The following is a 24851-nucleotide window of genomic DNA, read 5'->3' as shown; positions in this document are numbered from 1 at the left end:
CCTTGGGCTATGATTAGACCTGGAAAATTTCAGTCTGAAAAATTTCAATTATTGGTAACTGAAAAAGAACCTTTTTAATGGAAGAGTTTTGACACCCCCAACCATAGCTGTGGCTCTGCATGCCAGCCACAGTGATAACATTTTTCTCTCCCTTGGTTAGAAGCTAAATGGTGTGGTTTGGGTTTTTTTAACCCACGTACATAACAATCACCATCCAACCAAGCGCCTATTCTCCTAACACCCTCCATAATGGCCACTTTGAGCTGTACATAATGTGGGTTATTCACTTTTCCTTTCCATTGTGCATCCAGATGGGGTCCAGCCCATAAAATACTTGAGGTATTTCTGCTCTAGCCTTCACCAGTACAGGCAGCCACCACAGCTAACACTAATCTACTTAGCTGGTTTATTTAGATCCTACTTATTTTTAAATATTAGCTGACCTGGAGCCATCCAGCTGTGCTCCCGTCAGTCCGATGCGAGCACCTTACTCCTTCCATCTGTCCCCCTCAACCCTTACCTTCAGCAGTGTGGCATCTTCTCCTGGGAAGGGTCTAACTGAGGTGGCCAGGTTTTTCTTAGTTTTCTCCTTTCCCAGTGCCCTGTTCAACAGGCCCTGCCCCTGACGGCAGCAGCAGGATGCCCACGTTTATCGTACCAGCTGTGCCTGAGATTTCTGTTGTGGACAGAAGGTGAGGTTAGAGGAGATGCTCTTCTGTCAACTTGAAGCATGAGCGGGTGGGAGCATTACTCCATGGACCCCACCTGTGGAGATGAACTGCCTGGTCTATTACCTGAACACTTGCAGAAATATCTCTACAGGTTGTTCCACCTAAAAAGGTCTGTTTTACCAAGCCATATAAACTTGGGCTCCAGTAAATCTAATCTGTCATAAAGATAGATTAAAATGAAATCTTGGTGGATATAAAAATAACATTTTAAAGTCAAAGCTCAAGAATATCTCCCTAACTTCTCATAAATCACCATTTTATAGTACTTAATTTTATCACATTTTTCTCGGTTTATGAGGCAAAAGAATATCCTAATCATGTGGCAGCCTCCATGCACACCATTACCTGTAATTTTAGACGCCTGCTTGATTTCTTTCACTCTGGAAATATTCCAGTCATTTTTCACAGTATCATGCTTAAAAAATAAAATGCACTGAACCTGTTTCTTTCATAATGACCAGCTTTTCCCCTCTTTAATCTTCTTACAGCTTCCTAAAACATGGTGATTTATCTATGCTGTGTGCAGGACCCAGGTGTGTTGCACATTAGAAACAACTCAGTAAATAAGCCACACAGAGAGTAGCTGGAGAAGTGAATTTTAAAAGATCATTAAAACCACTTAACATTCAGATCTTACCATTTCTCCTCTTCCTTAGCATTTGCAAAATTTTGTTTGAGCAGCGTTGCTTTATACAGTCAAAAAAAAATGTGAATGGCATGGAAAAGCATGGGGGTTTATGCAGCATTTAGACAAAATAGTGTCTGATTATTGGCAGGAAGGGTAGGATTGATAGTTTATTGCAAGATACATGGTTTTCTTGGAGCTGAATTCAACATATGGTTGATATATTGGAACAGTGAATATACTTGGGGAGTATTCTGATCGGCTTACTTAAAGTCCAGATACTTACTTCATGGGTTGTTAAAGGTTGGGCCTAATTCCCAGGTGCATTCAACCATGCAGCCCCATGAGACAGTTGTTTCAATACAATGGAGGGGTGCAAAGCCAAGCGTCCCTGATGTGGACACTGTCACTGCAGCTACCAAGTAAAAGCAGGTTTGAAGGATCCAAGGCACGCTCAGACTTCAATGAGCACTTCAATGCTTGATGTGCAGTAGATAAAAGTGGCCTATCTTTGGTTCATTGATGTCCTTAAGTGTTGTGTTTGGTTCATTCATGTGTGATCAATGATTACATTAGGAACTGTGCTGCAGTGTAGTATCAGAAACACTGATTATTTTCAGTCCTGCCTGGAGGAATGTTAACCTTTACAGTCCCAATTTATGGTTACCCAAGGTAAATAGTGCCCAGCGTGTGTTACCAAAAAACTAAGCATACTGTGCTGCAAAATAGTATCCTGGCTTGGATTCTCTGGTACGACTTAACAGATAAGTAGCAGTCTTAGGAGAAGACTAACACTGCTTTATGCCATTTAAAAAATCAGAGTTAGTTCCCTAGCCAATTAGAGATGAACAAAGGCTTTAGGGATGGCCAGAGCTTTTGCAGACCCTGGAATCATTTAGGACTGTGATACTGGCTTCTGCCCAGTTGCATAAGGCTCCAAAGGGCTAAGCGAGCACAGAGGACCAGCTGAGCCCGAGCAATACCACTACCCTACTGAAAACTTGCATGCAGAAAGTAGTATATCATCAGCATTTGTGGGATTCCCACCACTGCTTGCCAGCTGAAATGGAGGTGGCACCCTTGCCTTGTATCCGATTTGGGAACAGCTTTTATTGACTGGTGCATTTGGTCTTACACTTTCACTCTTGCTTGGCTCAGATTTTCTTCATAAAACTGTGTTTATTCCTTTATTTTATTCTTGTTAATCCTAAAAGTAAATCTGTCTTTGGACATTTTGGCTTGAATATTTGATCTAATATTTGCATTTGAAAAGAAGAAATCTTTGACATGGTCTTGACCTTAAAGATTTTGAAACTCAGAATCTGCGTACTAATGCAAAGACTGATTTCTACTGCTGAAATAAGAGCAGTGGACTCTTACAGCTAGGCCGTAACTCCTGACCATGTTCTGCTCTTTTCAGAAACATGCTTTACAAAAAATAACTTGTGCAACATTGTCATTGTGTATTGCCTGGGATAATTTGGAATTCTGTGCAATTAAATTGCTTTCTTGAACCCCGGAACAATTAGAAAACTGTTTATGATAAAAATGGAAGCTTAACACAAAATTACAGTCCTGTAAGAATAAACTGTGTAGAGCCAGCTATGGTAATGTCTGAAGATGTGCCAAATAGCATAGGTGGTCTCTAGCCGTGGTGCCTAATGCTGGCACTCAGTGCAGCTGCGGGGTCAGACTGCCAGCTGTGCCAAAGGGTGGGAGTAGTGACAACTCCCCACGCTGTGTGATAACTGTAGTTTGCCATAAGCTATGTGATGCTCCACGACAAACAGCAGTGTGATGGGGCACATACATCAACCAAGCACGAGGCTCCTTAAACTCCATTTGTTATTATTGACCAAAGCACGTAATTGTTCCTCTGATGCTGGGGATTGATTTTTGCATGAAATTGGAGTCATTCCTCATTCTGGGAGAAAAGGTGGCACCTGTGAACTGAGATTAAAGGCACAGGTCTTGGACTATGAACTACCGTGCAATAGGTGTAGGATAAGATAGCTCTAAGGGTCTGATGGGACAGAGCCACGTGCATCTCTCCCACCCGTAGTAGATAATATCACAGTTTATCATTACTTTTGGCTGTTTGAAGGGCTGCATGGTATTTAAGGCAGAGGACTTCTGATTCCAGCTTCGTCAGTACAGTTCTTTTTACAAACTTGCAACTAAATCATACAGAAAAAAGATTATATTAAATTAGCATATGGGGCTACAGGTGGTACAGATCTTGGCTTTTTTGATATCCTGAAAGCTTTGTCAAAAACTTAAGCAAAGGCAGAATTTCACTCAATGGGTTTAAAGTTTGCTTGAAAAATTCCCTACAGATTTTTAGTGCCATTCCCATTTATACCAAGGGGTCCTTCAACTCACTTTTTGATTAAACTTGGAATCTGATGAAATTCTCATTTATTTTTTCTCTGATTTGGGCTGATAGGAATCCCTTGTAACTCGTAGCACAATGTGGTATCCTAGTATGAAAGGCCAGTGCAGTGGTCCAGCTGATAGTAGTGAGTAGTGTTTTAAGTCCACAGTAGGGTGAAAAAAAGTGCACCAAGGGCAAATTTTAGTAAATTGTACATCAGTGAGATATTCTGCTTTCAAACTTGGATTTATAAACTTATTGTCATGCCATGAAAGAAGTAAGAAGCTGTGCAGGTAATTAAATATTTGCCTTGGGGGATTATTTGCAGTTAATTAAAGCCACACACTTTCATTGCATACCTTTTCTACAGATTATTAAATTTGGATCAGATGTTAACAACCGAGCTTTCCCACTTATCCGTCAGAGATTATTCTTGGCAAGTTTCAGGAACAGAGTTTTACAGGGGCATCCTTTGGTATATTGTAAGATTTGCTCTGCTATATTGTAGAAAGAGACCTTGCAGCAGTAGAGCCATAACAGGACTGTCATAGCGTAATTTAGTATCATGCACCATAGATCTTTTGGCACTATTACTTAAGTTTTCCATCTAGAAGCATTTCAGAAAATGTTTCACTCTGGAACACAAATACCGATTATCTGTTACCGTTGTTATGACCTCAAGTGTACTTACCCCTGTAGTTTGCAGAATTGTCCAGTTAGATCAGCGGTGTTTTTTTAACAAGATTCAAACAGAGCTCCTTATCCAGTGAAAGCTGTGTTATGCAGATGAGCAGAATTAAAATGGGTGGCTGTGTTGCTGTGATTTCCTGACTGTGGTGGAGTAATGCATTTCTCCATACCCATGCAAAAACTAAGGAGTGGCTGTTGTCAGAACATTCGACACAACAAAATAACTAAGGAGTGGCTGTTGTCAGAACATTCGACACAACAAAATAATGCCCTGTGTTTATGAAGACTGCAGATAGGATAGCGATTGGACTTACATTGTCTAATTTAAACCTCACTGTGCCACTGGTTCAAGGTACAGCTTTGGGCAGTTTGTTTTGCTGGTCTCCCCTAAAAGGAAAAACAGTCTTGGCCACGATAATGACCTTGGGAGTTCTGTCACCAAGTGAAATGAGGCTAGGATTTGCACTGGGATTTATAGGACTTAATGTTTGTCAAGCTTGTGGAAGTCCAACCATGAAAAGTGTTGGCATTGTTCTAAATAAATAAGAAATCACTTTATTTATCAAGTAGGTGGTTTGTGCTGTTTCTCATAGCTATGTGCCACTCCGTTCATTAGAAATAAAATTCTCCGTAGCACTGCTGATTATTCTTACCTGTCCTTTCTTGCCAGCTCCTTGTTTAAGGTTTGTACTGCAGGCAAAAAACTGCTCAGTAAGTGTACAGATTTTGAAATCAATTTGAATAATTGAAACCCATGAGTATACTTTTGTAGTATATAAGTCTGTAGTTAAAAAGATAGAAAATCTGTCAGCGTATCAGAATGCCAGATATGAAGCTGGCACCTAAGGGCTACCTGTGTCTGAAGTAACTACCAGACTTTTCCAGCATGAAAACCACTGCAGGATTTGTTTGTTTGTTTGCTGTTTCCTCAGACTCCCTGAAAGACTCCAAAGGCACACGGGAGAGTGACCCAGTGCATCCTGTGGGATGTGAACAAGAGCAAGCTGAAGGTAAAGTTTTGTATCAAAATTCTTTAAGACAGAGATAATGAACCAGTTTGGAACCTTAGTTCCTCCAGTTTCAGCATCCAGTGGGTTTCAGCCTGACCTCTGCTGCCTTAAGAAAATGCTATTGGCTAATAGAGGTTGTGTGCCAACCAGCTGTGGTGCAGTAATCTCTGGTGTTGCTGGAAAAGACACACATCTCCAAATACGTGGGTTTAACCATATTGATCTTGGGTGCATAGCATTGTTATTATTGTCCTTCTTATTTTTTTGCTGCTGCTGTTCTAAAAGCCTGTGGGGTGATTCTGTTCCTTCTGCTAAGTCAACTGTCAAGTGTGAGTGCTTTGCAACAGCTCCTATAAGAATCAGTGTGTCAAGGCTGAGCTACAAAAGAAAAAAAAAAGTTGATTCAGGGTCAGTTTTGACCAGCCATTTAACATACTTAATGCTTAGAGTTTGTTAAGTGATATTTTCACATATAAAATACGTCCAACATTTTTTGTTTAATAGAAAAAAAGCAGCACTCGGCTGAAAAGGACTGTGCTATATGTTAGGTTCGTGTCCTGTTTTGACGAACTTGCCATTCATTGCCTGCCCACAGCCATCGTGCTGATGTCATTTTCAATTTGTCTTGTTAACAGGACAGCAGGATGTGTCTGCAGAGGAAGAGATGAAAACTGGGGCAGATTCCCAAAGCTCCTGCATGGATATAGGAGGTACTGCACATGCCTTGAAACCAAAGAGCAAGATTAACAGAAAACCTGCTAGTTATTGCTCAGATATCAGTAGTGTTTAAGTTCCCTTTCTTTCTCCATGCCTACTAAGCTAAATCTGTGGAGCTGGATCTTCTTATGGTAACTCTAAATTCACTGCTGAGCACGGGAGTATCCATGGATTCTCGGTGATAGAAGCTGACTTTTTAATGTCTGTGACTGTTAAAGAAAGAAGTGAACATCGCATTGCTTATTCCTGATGACAAGCACTTCAGCCTTGTATGTTTGGAGCACTGAATGCTCTGTCCCCAGTCCAGCAAAACACTTGAGTACGTGTGTATCTGGGCTTGCGACAAGTCCCAATAAAGGCCCATGCTTGGAACTAGACACGTGGGGTTTTTATGCTAAATCCCAGAAAGCTCAGCATCTTGGAGGATCAAGGCCTTGCTCTCAACTACAGCCCCTTGGATTTCCCTGAGACAGCTTTTGTGTCTGTACATTTGGGGAAAAAGATCCTTTTCCTCTGCCAGTGTTTTTAACAGGAATCTCTCCAGTGTATGTTAAACCTTTTATGTCCATTCTGAAAAGCTTTACTGTTCATCTTCTTTTTATCAAATTTATTCAGAGCCGTTCTTGAACCAAGAAGACACAACAGAAGTTGAGATACCTTTGATTCATGGTGCAGGGGAAAAAGAAGAAGAAGGAAAAGAAGAAGAAGGAGGAGGTGAGACTACTTATAGATTGAGACAGAAAATGCTACTGGGCTCATGTTCTCCTTTTCTGTTGTGAGGAAACATAGAGCACATAAAAGCTTGCTTCCCGTGCCCCCTCCCCGAAAAATCCTTTGTTGCCTATCCTCGAGTGTTGTTTTGATATATTGGACTTGTATCTACGTAGGAAAATAAGTGCAAAAAAGTGCATGCTCAGGTTCTTTAAAATAACTACTCTTCTCGTTGGTTTTCTGCAATAAAGTGCATAAGGCTGATGAAACAACCAATTTATGTCCATTTAAGTACCCTCTTAATCATGTTTGCTAGAAGCATCAAGAGTATTTACAATAAATGGGTATGATAATTATTTGTGAGGTCATTAATAGAGATTTAACTACTAATTAACTAAAACTAGTAGCTCTAATAAAGAAACCAATATTTGGAGCAGGAACATAGAGTCTTGCTGAAGCAGTATTTTTTTCTGGGAGTAAAGTATTTAAATCCTTAGGAATGCTTTTGCAAAGAAATGTAGAAGTTTACTTCCGGGAACCCTACATTCAGCTCACCATTTCTAACAGGCATGTGCTTATATAAAAAAATAACATATTATGTAAATAATTCTCTAATTGTAAAGTAACTGCAAGTTAATCATTATATCATCATTTGTACAGCACAGGGATGAATTTTATAGTTCCAAATTGAAATGCAGACATGATTTTTATTGAAAATTCAGGTCAATACTAACTGTGTTGTCCTAATTATGAACTCCTTTTCCCAGTCACATTGACACCAACTTAATTGCAAACCTATGTTAGCAGTTTGACACTTCTCTTCACTGCAAACCCAGGTTAATAGAACCTCTTTGTTCATATAAAGCTAAACAACATTTCCTCTCCTTTTTTTTTTTGTTTTGTTTTGTTTTATTGCTTATCCAGGTTGAGACTAATCACATCTCTCTATTATCAGTCATGTTAATGGTATTGGTTTTGTGCTTTATTACTGATGGTGAAAATAGAATTGATATAATCCTTACTTCAAATCCAGGTAAATGGTATTGCACTGCCTCAGTTGCAAATCCAGGTTATATAATACAAGCTCACTCTGATTGCAAATACCAAAGTTGTTATGTTAATTTCCTCCTAATAGAAATTATTTACATTTTATTTTATGCCTCATCAAAGGCAAGTTGGACAAAATGTACTTTCATTATTTGTACATTTCCTTCTCATTAATACTTTAGTGTCCCCTACAGCTAGTGACTGTCATTTAATTCTCAGTGGAGAGATTATATTTCACCATCTGTTCTACCTACTATTAAAATATGCAGCATTAAGGAAAAGAAGGTAATGTCAGAAAAGTGTTGTTCTTGGCACTTTCCTTTTCCTGCCCCTGATTTAATAGGTTCAAGTACTAAGTAAGTAAAAGGTTCTTTCCAAACATTTTGGAAACATGTTCCTACCTGGGGGCTCAGGTATTGCTCCTGTGCAGGATTTGTCTAATCCAAAGCTCGTTGAATTTCATAGAAGGACTCTTATTGATTTAAGTCGGCTTTTGGTCAGTTCAATAAGAGGAGATGATGTGTTGAGTCTGCATGCGGAGTACAGCACTTATGTAACTGCATAGATATTCTGTTTAGCTTTTTCCAAACATACTGTCTGTGGGTCAGGGAAAATAAATGGGTGCTTTTTCAGGGTTTTGAGAAGGATAGGTAATTGAGGGCATGCTTTTTCAGGGTTTTGAGAACAAAAAGAAATTAAGGCTTTCCCTTGCTTTGTTTCATTCTTATGGGTATAAGAACAGGTAAAGCACCCTCAGTGCTCATCTTGCTAGATACTTCGTTTTCTGGTAGGCACATACTCTGCCACATGAGTTTTGAAAGTTCACCACAAATCAAGGTGGAACTGGACAGAGAGGTAAAAAAGAAAATCAGCTGAAGTTCAGGCTGATAAAGTAAGATATATTCCCCAAATAGAGACTCCTCTTAATGGGAAGGGATTACCTGGCATAAAACAGAGATTTAATATGTAACATTATTTCATGTAACCCAAGTGCTACCTCAGAAACTAATTCAGTTAAATAGTTTTCCAGCAGCATCTGCAGTACATTGGACATATGATGAAATGGCATATTTTTGTCTAAGAACATGTGGGGAAAAAGCTAACATGGGACTGCTAGTCCCATTGAATAGAAATACATGGATCTTAAGTGGTTTTGACTTGTACTAGACCTATATGCATAGCCAAACGTAGCAACTACTGCACTGCAAACTACCTGGTCTTTCTGTTCTACATCTGATACTTTTTTTTGTGTTACCAAGCTCATCCTGGAGCGAAGGGTAGCACATAGCTGCCTCTCCTTTCTCTCTCTTGCCAGTGAGCCACTAGATTAATGGGAGTCATCTGTGACCTGTGCTGCCCCCAGCACTGGAGCTGTGGAAGCCACTAAATGGCCAACAAAGATCAAAGTCCCTTTTCCAACCTGAAGCTAGATTTCTGCTTAGTTACTGATTGTGGCTTTGAAGAGTGCTAGGAATTTTTTCAGTGATCTGTTTTTCCATTGAAAAATGACTGTTTCTTGCTGGTTTTGAGATGTGACAAACCGTAGATAAAGCTTTTGATCTAATTGTGCAAGTTTTACTACCAGTTCATCTATGTGTTTTGGGGGATTTTAGGGTTTGCAGGGTCTTTTCTATATAGCTTATTTGGCTTCACAGCTCCAGGGTCACGCCATGGTGTCACAGATCCTGGCACTTCCAAGAATCAGTCTTGGCAGTCTCACTACAGTTTCCCACTGCCAGCAGTAAGACACAAGCCAGATTACCCTAAAGAATTTAACAATGTAAGGCACCGTGTGTGTTTCATAAAAAACTGCTGTTGCCTTTTTCCAAAATCAGTAATAAAATATAGCATGTGCCAATTTAGTCCCTTTCTTCCTACTGTAACTTAAAGTTATGTATTACTATGGAGCAACTGAAGAAAAAAGGCAGATGCCTTTTTAATTTTTTTCCAGCTACTATAATGCACTCATTCTAGTTCACAAAAGAATAATGAAAATCTGTGTTTCTTATAAGATTAGGGATATTCTCAAATCCTTTTAATAAAGCAGAGTTAAGTGGTGATCACTGACCTATTTGCTGACTGTTCAGTGGTCCCTTTATATGTACACTTGGAAATATCCTGTTACATTGTAATGACCGTGCATTCAGCATTTATTTGTAATTTTAGTTAGCAGAGTTTCTCCACAACACAATTTTCAGCACATGAAAATAAAACTTGTGTTTATTTGTGTGAATATGTAGCCATTTCCTCCTCTGAGCCTGCTCTCCCCTGTATCTTCTTATTTCCCCCATCTTTCTGTCTCCCTTTGTCAAGACACTAGATATGATGATTTCCCTCACTGATCATCTCTGGAAGTTGCTTAACTCTTTGGAGAATGGGATTTCTGTCAGAGCACTGGAATATGAACAGAAGTAGCCATTATTTCTCTGTTGGCTCTCTTCTGTATTCGGGCTAAAACATTTTGTCTTATTGTGCTGTTTGGAACATGATTCAGGCTTGACCTGGGATGTTTCTCTACCCGAGAAACAAACTCAGAGTGTTTGGGTAGCATCCTCCCTGGACAAAGGACACATTTATTTTCCATTGGATGAGTCCAGAAATGCAGAAGCAGGTTGTTGCTGAAGCACAATCAAGGAGCAAAATGCCATAATTAATGCCAGTATAAAGTCCAGGGATTTAGGTTAAAAGAAGGACACAGCCCTTACGATTAGTATTTCTGTGCAGTTGCATCTTAGCCTGTTTGAATGCCGTGTTTAGGGAACTGTATTAACCATCTTTTTTTCTGTATGAACCGTGCAGCATTAAGGCAGGCTTGGGAATGGGCTGGGGAAGGTTTCACGGTTTAAATCATTTGCAGTATACATGACTTCATTTGCCAGTCTTCTGGTCAGTCCCTCTTTACTGTAAATTTGAATTCTGCCTAATTTCTGCTCTAGCTAAGCCCAGTTTTGCTCAACAGTCTTTGTTATATGAATAGCTATGTAACTCTGTAGCCATCATTTTGTCTATTCTTCACTTAAACAGCTGGATTTCCAGGACATTCACCCATCTGTACTTTAGCAAGAGATAATTTTATGGCATAATCTTGGAGAGAATTAAATATTCCAAAACCTGGAAGAAAAGGGCTCTCAATTTTTTATAGTTTCAGTCTCAGGCATTGATAGGATTTTACATGCATTGGTACAGTCGTAAATAATGTCAAAATAATGACTTTGTTTGATATGACATTGTGGCTACAGAGAAACGAAATACTTCTTGAGAAAGATCTTTTTGGACAAATCTGACGTCTTTATTCTTGAGTCATGCAATTGTAACTACCTTTTATTTCTCAACCAAACTTCTTTTCAGCTTCAAGGGGAGATGGATGAGACATTTTGGAAAAAAAGGAGATTTTTAAAATCTTCCTTACATATCTTTAAAAAGATATTTTCTTTATGTTTGGAGGGAAAAGCATACAAAGATATTTTGGAGCGTTGTGGCTTCTGAAGATCTAGTATAAAGGCTCCAACTTCTTTTATTCAGTTGCCCAAAGAAGAAAGGAATAAATATCCCGAATCAGATACAGTGTATTTGGTCTTTGATAACAACTCATACTGAATGGATCAGATGACATTTTGGGGGCTGCTACAGAATAGTCTGGCCCTAAACATGAAATATATGTTTAAAATCTGCTTCTGACAGGTATTGATATTTGGCAAAGAAAAAAAAGGTGCACCTTTGGACCTTTTGCAGAAATGCTAGAAATGCTGTGGAACCAGAAAATTGTGAACTGGTGTTTAAACTTGCATGTCTAAATCTCTAAGCTACGCAGAGACATGGGCTGTTGCAAAGCAAGTAGCTGGAAGTAGTTGGAGCTATGCAGTAACAAGATTATCACTGGAAAGGCAAAAAGTTCCTTTATCCAGGGGATACCTTTAGGTTTTAAGAAGCCTCACTTTACATGCCTTTATTTTCTCGAGAACTTCACAAAACTCAAGTGAACTTTGCAGTTGCAATATCAGCCAGATGAGGAGTTTTTTGTGACCAGATTCTGCTTGCCAGCCTGTTGTGGCCAATCTGTGGTGGTCCAAGGGCTGTTTGGTCTATATGTCCCAGTGCAAAGCACTTTGCTCTTCTGAAGGCATCATAGCTGTGGAAGAAAAGTATATCCAGGTAATTTCTATGCCTTGTGGAAGTAACAAAGGCCATAACTGTAGGCAGGGAAAAGAAACCTTTTAGCCTAGCAAAAGATTGCTTTTGGAAGGGGAGGCAGCACTTTTTTCCAAGTTTGCAAACGGTTTGTTGAACTTCATGAATGCACTTAAAATGTCCTGCATAGGTATGGAATTGGGATAGCTCTGTTAAAAGCTGAAGACAGGTGAGGCTGACCTGCCTGTGAGTGTCTCTGTGCGAGCATGTTCTGTGCTCCAATTGGATGTTGCAGCTTTCAGAAGAGGAGTGGGTTTTTTGGTCCCAGTGTCCATGGTTATATTTATGGTGGCTTTGTCAGTTCTGAACTGGAAGGTCTCCAGGCTCTTATATCAGCAAAGGGTAGGTGATATCAGCAATTGCTTCACTAGTGGCAAGCGATCAGCAAGATCATTAGCAGGGAAAATTGCTTCCAAGTACCAGCTTTGCTATTTCCATGTCCTCTTGCGGGCTGTCATGACCAGTGGTATGCACCAGCAGGACCATGGAGGTGATGGGGTTTATTCATTTTATAAGCATGGGCCGATGCAGAAATCATACCACATCAGGCAGCACATGCTGCCCAAAATGGTGTTCCTCCCTGGCTGTGAGAGAGGCAGCAAATGGGATGCAGACCTCCTGCAGGCCTTCCCTAAGGGAGCTGCCTGGGCCATGCTGCGCAGCACTGTGCCTTGGCAGGATGGGGTGGTTATTATACTGTCAGTAGTCTGCTCCAGATATTGACTTCAGTCTCCTGTGGGGAAAAAAGTCATATTTTTTTTCTGCCACAGAAGGAATCTGTTTCTTTTCATTACTCTCCATACATCAGATTCTAGCCTGAATGTATGTAAAAAATAGGTGGTGCAAGATCAATTTCAAGTTTTAATTATTTTTCATCTTTCAATGACAAGCGATATATTTTTTTTCTATATGTTTTTCTAATAAAAATTGGAAAAAGTAAGGAATTTTTCAGCTTAAACATTTTGCCTGCTCTCATAGTCACTTTATGTTATCAGGCTTGATGGTAAGGTACAAGACAAAAAGCCAAAAGGAAAGAAAAAAAAACAACAACAAAAAAAGGGAATACTTTAACAATGATAGTGTTTAAGGTTCATTGTGTGTATTTGATTGCTTTCCTCATTTCATTTTCACTAAGCAGAATAGAAATACTATTATGAATCGGCAGTTTTAATTTTGTTTAAAAGTATCATCTCTTTGTTCTCGCTGAAAGTGTTGACAATGCGGCCTTTGTTTAGTTTAATTAACTCATGTTACAGTACTGAATTGAAACACATGCAGCATTAAAGCAAGTAAAATAATTTTTAGAACTCTTTCCCATATCCAGAAAATAAAAAGAAATTAAAAAAAAAAAAAATCCTCTGAGAAGCTGGAGGAGAAACTGGATATTTTTAATGGAATATTTTGAAGTGCCATTTTTGTTTTTATTTTCCATGGTAGGAATGCCAAAAAATATAGTCATGAAATGTCACTGAAAATTAGATGCTATGAAGTCATTGTCCTCATGTGTTTATAATAGTATTACATGATGTTACATGTTTTGTACTTGTGAGCTACAAGGCTTAAAGAGCTTTAAGATATTGGTAATGCCCTTTTAGCATATGAAACCTGGGAAGATAGTGGAATCCATATTTCATGTGGTGGTGTCCAAGTCTCCTAGGCTTTGGTTTTAGCTCAAATCTCCAGAAATGCAGAGGCGCTTTATGCAAATGAAACACGTATCTCTCAAATAATTTCAAATAGCACCCAAGGAACAAGTGAAAGTAATATGGGAGAGACATTGACATCATAGAAACTTTTTCCTGTAACATATTGAAGAAGTAGGGCTCACTGGCCAAGGACTTGCACTGTTACAGATGGCATCGTAGTTAATAGTATATCTGGAAATTAGCTTTACCAGAGAAATGGCACCATTTTTAAATATACTGTACAGCTACAGAGGCATCTGTTTGAACAGTGGGCTTAACTCCTGTTTGCGACAGTAAGAACTTCAGTCTTAAATTAGAATAGGTCCAGCAGACCAATGGAGTGCGGGGAGCTACACAAGGAAAGAATTTGATCCCTCGTGGACAAATTTTATGTTCTTGTGCCCTGTCTGCTACAAAAGGAGGCTTCATTTTGTTATTCACTGATTAATTTTGGAATCCTACCTCCTTTAATAAAGTTTCTTTATGATGGAATATGCACAGGTCCAACTGAGCTGGCTGTGGGAACTGGAAATTCTGTGCTCCCCCTTGCTTACCTTATGTATGGATGTACCATGCTGCCCAGGCTGTTGCACTATTTTACAGCTATTTCATAAACACAAATGGCCACACTCTTGGGGCAGCAGAGAAAGAAACTGCACTTAGCCAGTGATTTTCATTAAATAGAGTGAGTGGAGTGCGGTTATAACTGAGTGTGGGAGAAACCCACAAACGGTGGGTGTGGGGAGGGGATGATTTAGGACAACTGTCTTTTATTTCAAGTACAGAACAGGAACAAATTCAGCGAAAGCAGCATATGTCCTCGGATCAAAAGATTCTCTCACTTATTCTTCTGGGGGAGTGGGGGAACAACATTGTTGCTTTGCTGTCAGTAGCTTTATTGCTGTAGTTGTGCCCAATGGTATGGGTGAGTAGTTAACCTTGTTCTCATATGATAAGGGTGGCATTTACTCACTGTGCATACTACCAGCTGGGTCAGGAGGGATGTTTTTTGATTCGGCTCTGTTCTGTTTTCTCTTCTGCGCATCCTCACGATGTTGGCTCTGCCGGGGAAGTACACCATGGCTTCATAAGTTCCCTTGCTCCTGGCGCTTAGAGAGGAAGGCCAGTGCTGTACAAGGAGGGACTATTACACAGTGAGGGAGAAAATGTAACTTGTAAAGTGGAGGTTGCCTTGATAGGGCATGACCCCAACTGAGATTAAATCTGCTTCTCGCTACTGCAGACCCAGAGCAGGAAAAATCCCACCTGATCTCATTCAGATTTTGAAGCATTACGGTTTCCTCATACCTCTGGATTTTCTCTTCCTTTTTTCTGCCCGTTACCCATAATTTTTTGGCAGCAGGTTTTTTTGTCCCCTCACCTTTTCCTAATGCAGTTGACAGGTGAGTGTTCTCTTGAGCACATCTTGCCATCTGGAACAGTTTTCCTCCTCTTGGTTGGCTTTCATCACATTTTGCCTCCAGATGAGCATGTGGGGTCACCACCAGTCACCTGGCCCATAGTGTTAGCCCAACAGCCCAAGCTGACCCTGGCTCTAGTCACTGTGAATGATCCATCAGGGAGCAAGCTAGCATTTAATCTCGCCTCCTACATCTCTGTGACTGCACCTGTATCTTAATCATGCAGTAGTGGTATCTCAACATGTTGGTACAGGAGTACAGCTCTTTGGGACTTCCTGTTATTTAACAAAAAGTTCAGCATCTCCTTTTTGGAGTCTTGCATGAGCTCTGGAGGTCCTTTCCTGGAGCACTCCTGTGTGCCATGAATGTGCTCATAGCTGCAATTAAACCAGGCCAGCAAAGCAGGCAGTCTGGATGATGCACTTTGAGTTGCAGCTATAGACAGTCTATAGGCAACTGCAAAAATGCTTGGTTTTGTTTGAGAGATCCAGGAGAGATATGAAGAGTATGGAATGGCATTGTCTTTTACTTACCTGTATACGTGCTGGGATGCTCATAGTGTAATTGTTCCATATCCTATTAACACTGTTCTTTGCTCAAACAGTTATTAAGGATTTTCTCCCAGGTTCAGAATTTACTTGTGAATTCTGTTCTGAGTTTTAAAATCCATAGCTTTCTGCAGCCAGCAAATTTCAACCACAAAACACCCTTCATTATTGTTTCACTGGTGTGGGGTCTTTACCCTGAAATGTTGGGACACATAAGCCTTTTGTCTCATTATTTCCCTTTGCAGATGTGCAGCCTTTTTTGTTTGTTTGTTCCCCAATCAGTAGTGTGAAGGGCAGAGCTCTGCCAGTAATCATAGCTACTGCAGAGGCCCAAAACACCTTTATTCCATTTACAGCATCCTGTCAAAAAACACTCAATACCTACATTACTTGACAGCCCTTGAAAGACAGCATGTTTACACGTTCAGCATTTTCTCTGTGGAGGAAATAAGCAGTCACTTACAGGCTATACCATTCTTACCTGGATAGAAAATCAGTTAAACTGTGTTCTGGGTTCTGAGAAGAAAAAGTCAATAATCTTTTCTCCATTGCCCCCTGGTTACAGCTAACAGTGGTGTATAGTTAGGGGGTCAGGGTGGCAAAGTCACTGTCTCAGTGCCTGGAAAAAATTGAGATTCCTAATTTGTGGCCAAATGCTATCATGGTTACAAGGCGTTTCATCAGTTAAAATGCATTCACTGGATGTGTTTTTATGATCTGTCAGCCTGAAACGTAGCACAAAAGCGTCAAATGAGCGCAAATGGAGATACCTCAGGTGCTTCAAAATAAGATGTCACTGTGCTGAAAAATCAGTACCTAACTCCACCAGCTGGATTCAAGGAAATTAAATTGGCTGATTCTTCCAGCTCTCCAGGCAACAGTGAAGATTAGCAGAAAAGCTTGCAGACTGAACAGGGAGGTAGTCGGCAGGGCTGTGTCTTAGTATCTCCCCCTCTCTGGGGTGCCTGTACCTGAGCGTGGTGCCTCCATTGGCCCAGGACCCAGCTGGTCTGGAGAGGATGCAAAACTGAGCAGGACTTGCTGTTTTGCATGTACAGCAGCTACACTGCCCTTTGTTTTGCTCTTTTCTAAGAGCTCAAAGGGCTCTGCAGGTCATGTGTCTTCGTCAATGGTGTCCCAGCATGCGTGGAAGGGATGGAGGGGGCTTTCCCTCATGGCTGCCTTGCAGGGAGCTCTAGGACATGAGGGTCAGGGGTTGAACCCTTCCAGCATGGAGAGGGACTCGAATTCAGATTTATTTCCAGCATGCGCTGATCAGCAGGGAACAAGGCCAGTGGTAAACATTGGCACAGTCCCTCTCCCTCACTTGTGTTTGGATGGCCATGGCTGCTCTGATCACGTCTCAGTTCAGTCCTGGCCTTGCTTCTTGGCATCTCACCTCGCGCATTCACAGTGTTTTGGTGTGGTCCCTACCAGCACGTCCAGTCCTTCCTTTGGATATCAGGAGCTCCTCTCTGGTGGTCACGTTGGTCTACAAAGCTGGAGCTCCAAAAGAGACCAGAGTTGTGCTCTCATTTTCTGGGGCCTCCTCCTTGGGACAGCAGATACATTACAGTTCGTCTTACATGAGTGTAGCTAACAGCTCCCACACTGGTCTTCGAGTGGCAAAACTGGCATGCTCTGTGGTTTTGTTTGTCTTACCTCTCTGTCTTCCAAAGTAGTAACTGTGCAGTGTGTAGTAAGTACAGTTATTGTGGTCACTTTATACAATTGTCAGGTTTTTTGATGCCTGTCTCACCATAAATCTGCTTTCCCATATAAACCTGAGTCTTGAACTGTGCAGTCCACACCAGAGGACTCAGCAACCACGCAGTGGTACTGCAGCCCCCGCCGCAGCAAGGGCCAGCTGGAACACAGCTGCTTTTCAGGTAAGCATCCAAAAGTTTGGATGCTTTTTTAGCTTGGTTTTGAACCTCCTGGCCTTACAACATGGGCAAGTTTGCTTAACAAAATAAAAGAAAGAAAAAGGGAAAAGTCCTTAAACAATATTTCTAATATTACCTGCTTCCAGCATTACGTAGGATGTGGAGGGGAAGAGATTTTCTGCATGCAGTTCTGCTTGCAGATCCAGCTGGCTCTTGAAGTGAAAAGCAGATGATAAGAAATACATATGTATCTGGTACCTATCTAAAGGAACCCAAGTTATCTTAGAAACTGATATGTACAGAGATCACAGAATCTGCTTGTGGAAGTGTTCCCTCTGGCATTAAATGCAGCCAATGTTTAACAGTAATGAATTAAAAATGTGATAGTTTAAGACACAGGAACTCCTTCCAAATGAACCTTCAAGGGGAGCCTGGTGGAGAGAAATTCACATTGAGATTTGGCCGAAGAACAGGGTTAATGCCATTTGTTCTTATCACAACTGCTACAGGATATTTAACCACCACATGTAGTCAAGGCCTGGGTTTTATATCTGATCCTGGAGACAGCAGCACAGTGCAATGCCTTGGATTGCCAGTACCGCTTCCTTCTTTTAATGTGGTCTCCCATCCAAGGATAGATATAGCCTTCTCTTGTGCAGCTTGCAAATCTGACTGGATCACAGCACACAGCCGAAATAATTGGAGAAGAATCTGTGTGTGGGAGGGAAGGAAATCAGCTACACGTATTCGCATCCCAAAGCAAGAGTTAGTGTAGCGCTGCTTTTTGGCAGGGGTTTGGTTGCAGCTTCTGGTGTCAAAACCAGCTTGCTCTTTGCTAGCCTGCACCTGTAGTCAGCTGTAGCTGTATCCAGCTCATTTAAGAGGAGAAGGCAGGGGAGGGCTCTTCATTTGGATCACAATGGCACTTTCGCAGCTCATGGCTGACAAAGCCATTTAGAGCAAAGATAGCTCAGATTTTGCTCCGGTATGCGAAGTTTGCCCTCTGAATGCTGTGATTTTCTCTAGCTGGTCTTAGAGATGGCAAAACACAGATGAGCCTTAACCAGGCCTGAAGAGGCTGGAGCACATCAGCTGCTTGCCAGATTGATGAAACACCTGGGGCATTCATTTTGAAACCTAAATGCAGGCTGTTCACCTGTATTGCCAAGTACAACAGAAGCTTCCTTCTGGATGGCAGGGTGGTATTAATTTAAAGAGAGCACCATCTGCAGGGCCTTGGAGAACAGCAGTTGGAGGAGACAGGTAGAGAGGTTGCTGGGAAAAGTCTTGTTCTGATCTGGGGGCCTCGCCACCACCATCTATTACCTATCATTTTTAATTAGCAGACGTATCTTGGGGAAAGCTGCTCTGATTCACTTTCCTGCAGATGCTTTTCTTGCAGTTGCTTTTCTTGCTAAGAGCTGTTGGTTTTGCTGAGCCTCCTAAGCTTGTTTCGTGGGCTTTCACAGGCATTTGGAGCGGTAAAGGTCTCAGTGGCCCAGTAATTAAAGGAGTCCTGTACCTCCTTGCTGCAGAGAGCTGCCCCTTTGTCCTTCCTCTTTCTTCTCTCTGCAATGCCACTACCAGATGGTTGGAGATTTTTCACCCTTTCAAAAGCTTCATGTTTTTCCCATCTCATCAAGCATGTCTCAGCCATGCTTAATTAGCTTAAGGCTTTTCAGCCCCCCCCCGTTCCCCCGATTTGCCCCCCAGGAGATCAGTTAAGGACCTGAACAATTTCAATAAAGAGCTTGGAAAGCAAATCCTCAGAGGCTAGGCATAGCTGCAGGAGAATGTAATGTTATTTAGTGTTGGGGACCAGTTGTTTGTTCTTTCTTCTTTCCTTCTGTCTGTCTGTCTTCCTATACATCCTTCTGTCCATCTCTCCTTTTCCTTTCTTATCTCTCAGAATATCCAGGGATGCCCCTTGGTTCTTGGCAGAGTTTGGCAGCATCTGATGGCTGGTGGTGTTCAGAGGAGGGCTGTTGCCCTTAGGCCAGTGCCTGAGTACTGTTGCTTGTAACCTGTTTTAATCTGTTTAGGTCCCCCTGAATGAAAAATGGCAAACATAATTAGTTAAGCAGTGCTAGGAGACTTTTGGGTTGAGGTATTTTACTTTAGGGGGTTTTGTTTGTTTGTTTGCTTAATTCCCAGACTTGTTTGAAATCAGCTTGTGAGCTTTATTTACAGATCAGAGTAGTTGAGATGAAAGCTTGGTTAATTAACAGTAAAATAAAATTGCTTTGTATTTGACATTGAACAGCATTTGTTTCTGCATTGTCACATATGCACTTTTATTATTAATCTCTGATCTTTAGCTGTATGACTGCAAATGAGATTTTAAAAAAAAACAAAACACAACCCTTTCCCTTCTTCCCTCCCTCCCTATAAAGCGTGAGAGCGAGCTGTTTAAGCATGTGAAGCACAGATTTTGTGGGGGATGTCACATACCTCAGAGGTACCTGTGGACATTTGCCACATAGTTGAATTCAGTGGCTTGTGTTTTGCATTTACAGGCAAATGAGAGCACCCAGCGATCAGGTGTTTGCATCACTAGAATTAAATACCTACTAATATAGCCTCTCGGGAGATAAATATTTAGATATAATTAAAATGGCTAGCTGTAAATACATGAAAGTATCCGTGGATGATGGAAAAATGTGGGAGGGGGTTTCTTCACAAACACAGAGGACATGACCTCAATTACTGCAGTTTTCTCCCTGACGTTCCCCTTCATGGTATGTATAAAGTAGATGTTGCTGGGTGCACACTGCCCAGAGGAGAGCAGTGCTTTATATAAGGCTAGATTGTAATGCGGTTCTTATGCTATTCCAATTCTTGGTATTTTTTTAAACCATCAAGGGAAATAAAATGCAAAGAGTGTGTCTGAATGAATGCACGATGTAGGTTTTTTTGTCATGAGGAAGGCCTGTAACATTGCTACCTCCATTTGAGTAACTCAGGCTGTCATTAAACAAAGAGGAGTGCAGCTCCCTGGTGTATCGACATTGCTATTTACAGACCATGTGGTAGTCTTTGAAGTGCTAACTGCCTTTTTTTTGAGAGATGCTGCGATTTTCTTTTATATTTGTTTTCCACAAAAAGGAATGTTAGTATTTTTATGATGGCTGGTGCTTAGTGGAGCTCCTCTGTGTAAAGATAACAAATGAGTTATGCGACCTGACATTCTCCCTGGGAATGTGCTCAGAACGAAGGAAGCCAGTGGCATTTCAAAGTCTGCTTTTAAAGTAGGTTGTTTTATATATGTCTGTGTATATATGTATAAGAGTCTTTGGGCGAAGACGCCAGGAACCAAAGGACGCATATGCAGAATGAAATTGCACCACTTGAAGCTGCTCCATGCTTTACTGTATCCCTATCCTGTCTGACAGCTTGAAGGCCTGCTGCAGGCTTTGGAAATGAAAGAGTGAGCTCTAACCCTTCGAGAACAACTGCAGCAGGTACAAATTGCTGGGCACGCTTCACCATTACTGTCTCACTTGTCCTCTCGCTGCGATGCTGCTGGGAGTTTCTGAGGAGACATTGCCTGGAGCTGCAGGGGCTCCCCAGTCACTCACTGAGCAGCCCCACTGCTGGTGATGTGTGTCCCCACGTGGGGCATAAATCTGAGCTGGGACAATATGTCTGTAGACAGAAGCTGGAGGAAGCGACGGGAGGCTGGTCCAGCCTTGGCTGTGCTCAGCCAGGGTGGCTGAGGACATCAGAGAGGCTGCCACTTAGCAGACCCCAAAGCCTTTGTGACGACATTTGTGCAAGTTCTGTGTTTCTACAAAATAACTTTGTCTTTGACCCAACACTATATATTACCAGGAATTTTGTTTTGGCAAGAAGGCAACTTTTTTCCTCACATTTCACTGGTTTGTAGTTTCGGAGACTTCACAGTTTTGTTGCTATGAACCATCACGTACTTAAACTGATTGGCCCACTAGCAGCCCTTTGAAAACTGTTTGAAATAAAACCAGCTAAGGATAGAAAACCACCTTTCCCAAGGCCTGATAATCAAATCACTTTTGTGCTGCCCTCAGGAGGGATGGCCTTTGGTTATAAGCTCCGCTCTATCAGTGGAGAGCCTGCTGCGCATGACCACAATGGCAGCACTCCAAGGACTGAACTTTAATGATGAATGTCACAAAATGCTGCTACGTGGGCTCACTCTGGGGAAAGTAATTCTGTGTACAGTATGATATCTGTGTCACCTGGAGTCCTTATCGTTTCTTTCAGCTATTTGCAGAGCTCTTTTGTGTTTGGGCTGCGGAAGAAGCTGCATTAATTCAGAGTTAGTAAACCTGAGGACAGGCAGAAATAAAATGGATCTGAACTTTTAAGCTTGCTATAGCAAACATGCCATGAGAGTGAAGAGTTCGTAAACTGAACTTAACAAGCTTTAATTTGGGTCTGTTTTCATTATACTTTCTATTCTACCATAAGTGGTACACTATTAAGTCATCTCTTGGGTTATGAATTACTACTGTATTAGGGAAATGAAACTTAACTAAAGAATTTTGTTGACAGGGAACATGCAGAAGGATAAGCAGAATCTTTTTAACCATTAGTGTTGTTACTATCATCATCAATCATTACTGCCATGTAGCATGCAACACAGTTCCTGAACTTGAACTGGTAATATCATGCAAGGTGCCATACACAGTTGTCTCTACCCAAGGAATGCACAGCCTAAATTTCATGGCTTTGCATGCTTATCAGCCTACTTGAATCATCCATTTCATGGATTTCCAGCACAGTTGTACTGCTGTCTTATACAGGTATCATCTGTGACCAGCAGGCTTCCTCCAGCTCCTGCTGATTGAAGAACAGCTTGCTTAGCTCTGCCAGAAATACTTGTTGCACAACCAACCAACACACACACTCATAAGTGCTTCCTGCTACCTAGTCAGAAGCACTTCCCTCTTGTTCTTCCCTCCATGAAAATTTTTTACAAAATCAAAAAAATACTCATTTCCTTTATATTTGGGAGGTTTTTTACTTTTTTGTTTTATTATTTTTTTAACAGAAATCTAATAGCTTCAGTTCATAGTTTTGGCAAGAGCCAGTGTTTGTCTGGAAATCTTAGGCTTCTCAAGCTATGTTTGTATGACTCCCTGAAAACATGACATTTCCCATAAAACTATCTGTTCTTTTAAAAGAGGAAAAAAAAGTAATTTGATTCAGGAAAGGGTTTTGTTAGAAATATTTTGATCAACTCCACATGTGCCTTTCCAGTTAGTTCCCTGTGCAGCAGGACCACCCACTGCCTGTGGGATGCAGTAGCTGCAGTGGCTTTGGCATGGTGTTGGGGCTGCTGCCGACTGCCCGGCTGGTCTCCAGCCTGAGCCAAGCGCTTTTGCAAGCTTTGATCGTGGGAGGTGCTGCTTTAAAAGCAGCCAAAACTTCTGCGAGGTGCCGCACAACGTGGCATGATAGGGAGACTTACCCTCTCCTCCTTCCCCATGTTTGAGGTATGTTTGAGGCTTACATAATGCTGTTGCATCTTTGCAAGGCTGCATTCCTTTATTCCAAGCCTAAAACCTGTGGCTATCATGTGTAATTGCAAGTTAGCCTCTGCCATGCAAATTCCTTGTCAACTTGTAGTGCACAGTACTAAGTCAAAGTTAGTTTTGCACCATACTCCCAAATTATGGCAGGTTTTACCAGGCTGAGGATCAGTGGTACTCTGTGCTTAGGACCCTCATAAGATTTTCAGTCAGTGCTTGGCATTGTCACAGATATTCAGTGTGAACTGAAACAACCCATTAAGGCACAAGGCTTATTTCTCTCCTACCGCCCCAAATAATCTCTACACCTGATAACTGAAAGGCCATAGCCTTTACACTTAAAGAACATCTCATCTAGGGACCTCTTTTAGGTGCTTATATCAGAATAGCAGGGTCACTAAGTAGGCAAGATATTTATCTAGATTTGCTGTGAACTATAAACTCTTTAGGCAAAGACCACCTATTTTCTATGTAACAGGCTCTCCCCTTTTAGGGTCTGTAGTATTTAAAATAGAATCAATGTGAAAAGAGCCATGCAAGGTGTTTATTTTATTTCCTTATATACCTAAGAAACATCCTGTGCACGGTTGTGAAGTTGTTTGAGTCTCCTCAGACTGTCAGATTGATGTTTTTTAGTGCACTGAAGTGTAGTAAAAAATGGAAAATATAAAACAATATAACATGAATTGTCTAGACCTTTAAACCTACTCAGGAAATCAAGATATATATATATATATTTAAAGAAACTCAATAAACCTTGTTTTTAAGATTGTGAAATTTGCTATTGACAGTGCTGAACAAAAACATGGTTCAAGGCCACTGACTTAATTCTAGGTGACACCACTCCTAATCCTTTATGGCTGAATCTTTAAGTTTTATCTGTGACTCTGGGAAACTGTCTGTCAAGGCTGAAGTCACTCGCGCCAGGGGATTAGCACTTTTTGCATTCTTTTCAAAGCTTCAGTAGTTCCCATGAAAGTAACAGACATCGAGGCATTTGTGGAGACTGTGGGCAGTGGCAATCCTTACACTGGCATACAAATTCTTGCAGACCTGGACCATGAGAAATAGTGCACATCTGTAGCCTCTAATTCTGACCCTCATGCCATGTGCTGGCAAAAGCTCTGTGTTGTCCTCCAGTTGTGGGTACTCAAGGGGAGAAGAAGAGGGAAGATGTTGCTGCTGGTTGACCCAAGGGGGGAACCCCTTTTTCCTTTTTTTTTTTTTTTTTTTTTTTTAAGCCCAGAACAGTTGAAAGCTGTATGATAAAAAGGTTTTGGGCATCTGCAAGTTCATGAGCTAAAAGCTCTTCATTATGAATAAATTATAAAACATGGTGCAAATCCAGCAATCTGAAGGAGTTTAGCTTGAGGAAATGCTTTTTATGTGTGCATGTCATCCTCCTTCAGCAGGACAAAAGTCCACTGCTCTAAACTGCTAACACAATTATTCTCTTCTGGCTTAATTGGTAGAGGTCTTGACTTTGGTGCTAAGATCCCAAGTATAAGCCTTTAAGTTTTCTGGCACCGCATAGCAGGGGGATGGCATCACGGGAAGGGCTAAGTACTGCAGTGTGCCAGCCTGGGTTTCAGTACTTTTATATGGCCTGTGGCATTTCTGAGTATCCCACAGCACTGGCTGCTGTATTCTGGCTGACCTTCAGGACACCTCATTGTAAGGAACCTGTGTTAGCCATCAATTATTA

At 41.2% G+C, this 24851-nt stretch overlaps 1 protein-coding gene across 1 annotated transcript in view; it reads left to right on the top strand.

Annotated features, from left to right (window-relative positions):
• MACROD2 (MACRO domain containing 2) overlaps positions 1-24851 on the top strand; it is an 896045-nt gene that overhangs the window by 853953 nt on the left and 17241 nt on the right. Inside the window, exons 14-16 of the mRNA XM_010574793.1 lie at positions 5353-5430; positions 6066-6140; positions 6763-6861. Of these exons, the coding sequence (XP_010573095.1) occupies positions 5353-5430; positions 6066-6140; positions 6763-6861 (252 nt within the window). The remainder of the gene's footprint in view (positions 1-5352; positions 5431-6065; positions 6141-6762; positions 6862-24851) is intronic.

Source organism: Haliaeetus leucocephalus, unplaced genomic scaffold (assembly GCF_000737465.1).
Source record: "Haliaeetus leucocephalus isolate CR32 unplaced genomic scaffold, Haliaeetus_leucocephalus-4.0 Scaffold450, whole genome shotgun sequence".
NCBI lineage: Eukaryota > Metazoa > Chordata > Aves > Accipitriformes > Accipitridae > Haliaeetus > Haliaeetus leucocephalus.
This window is presented reverse-complemented; position numbering and strand designations above follow the sequence as displayed.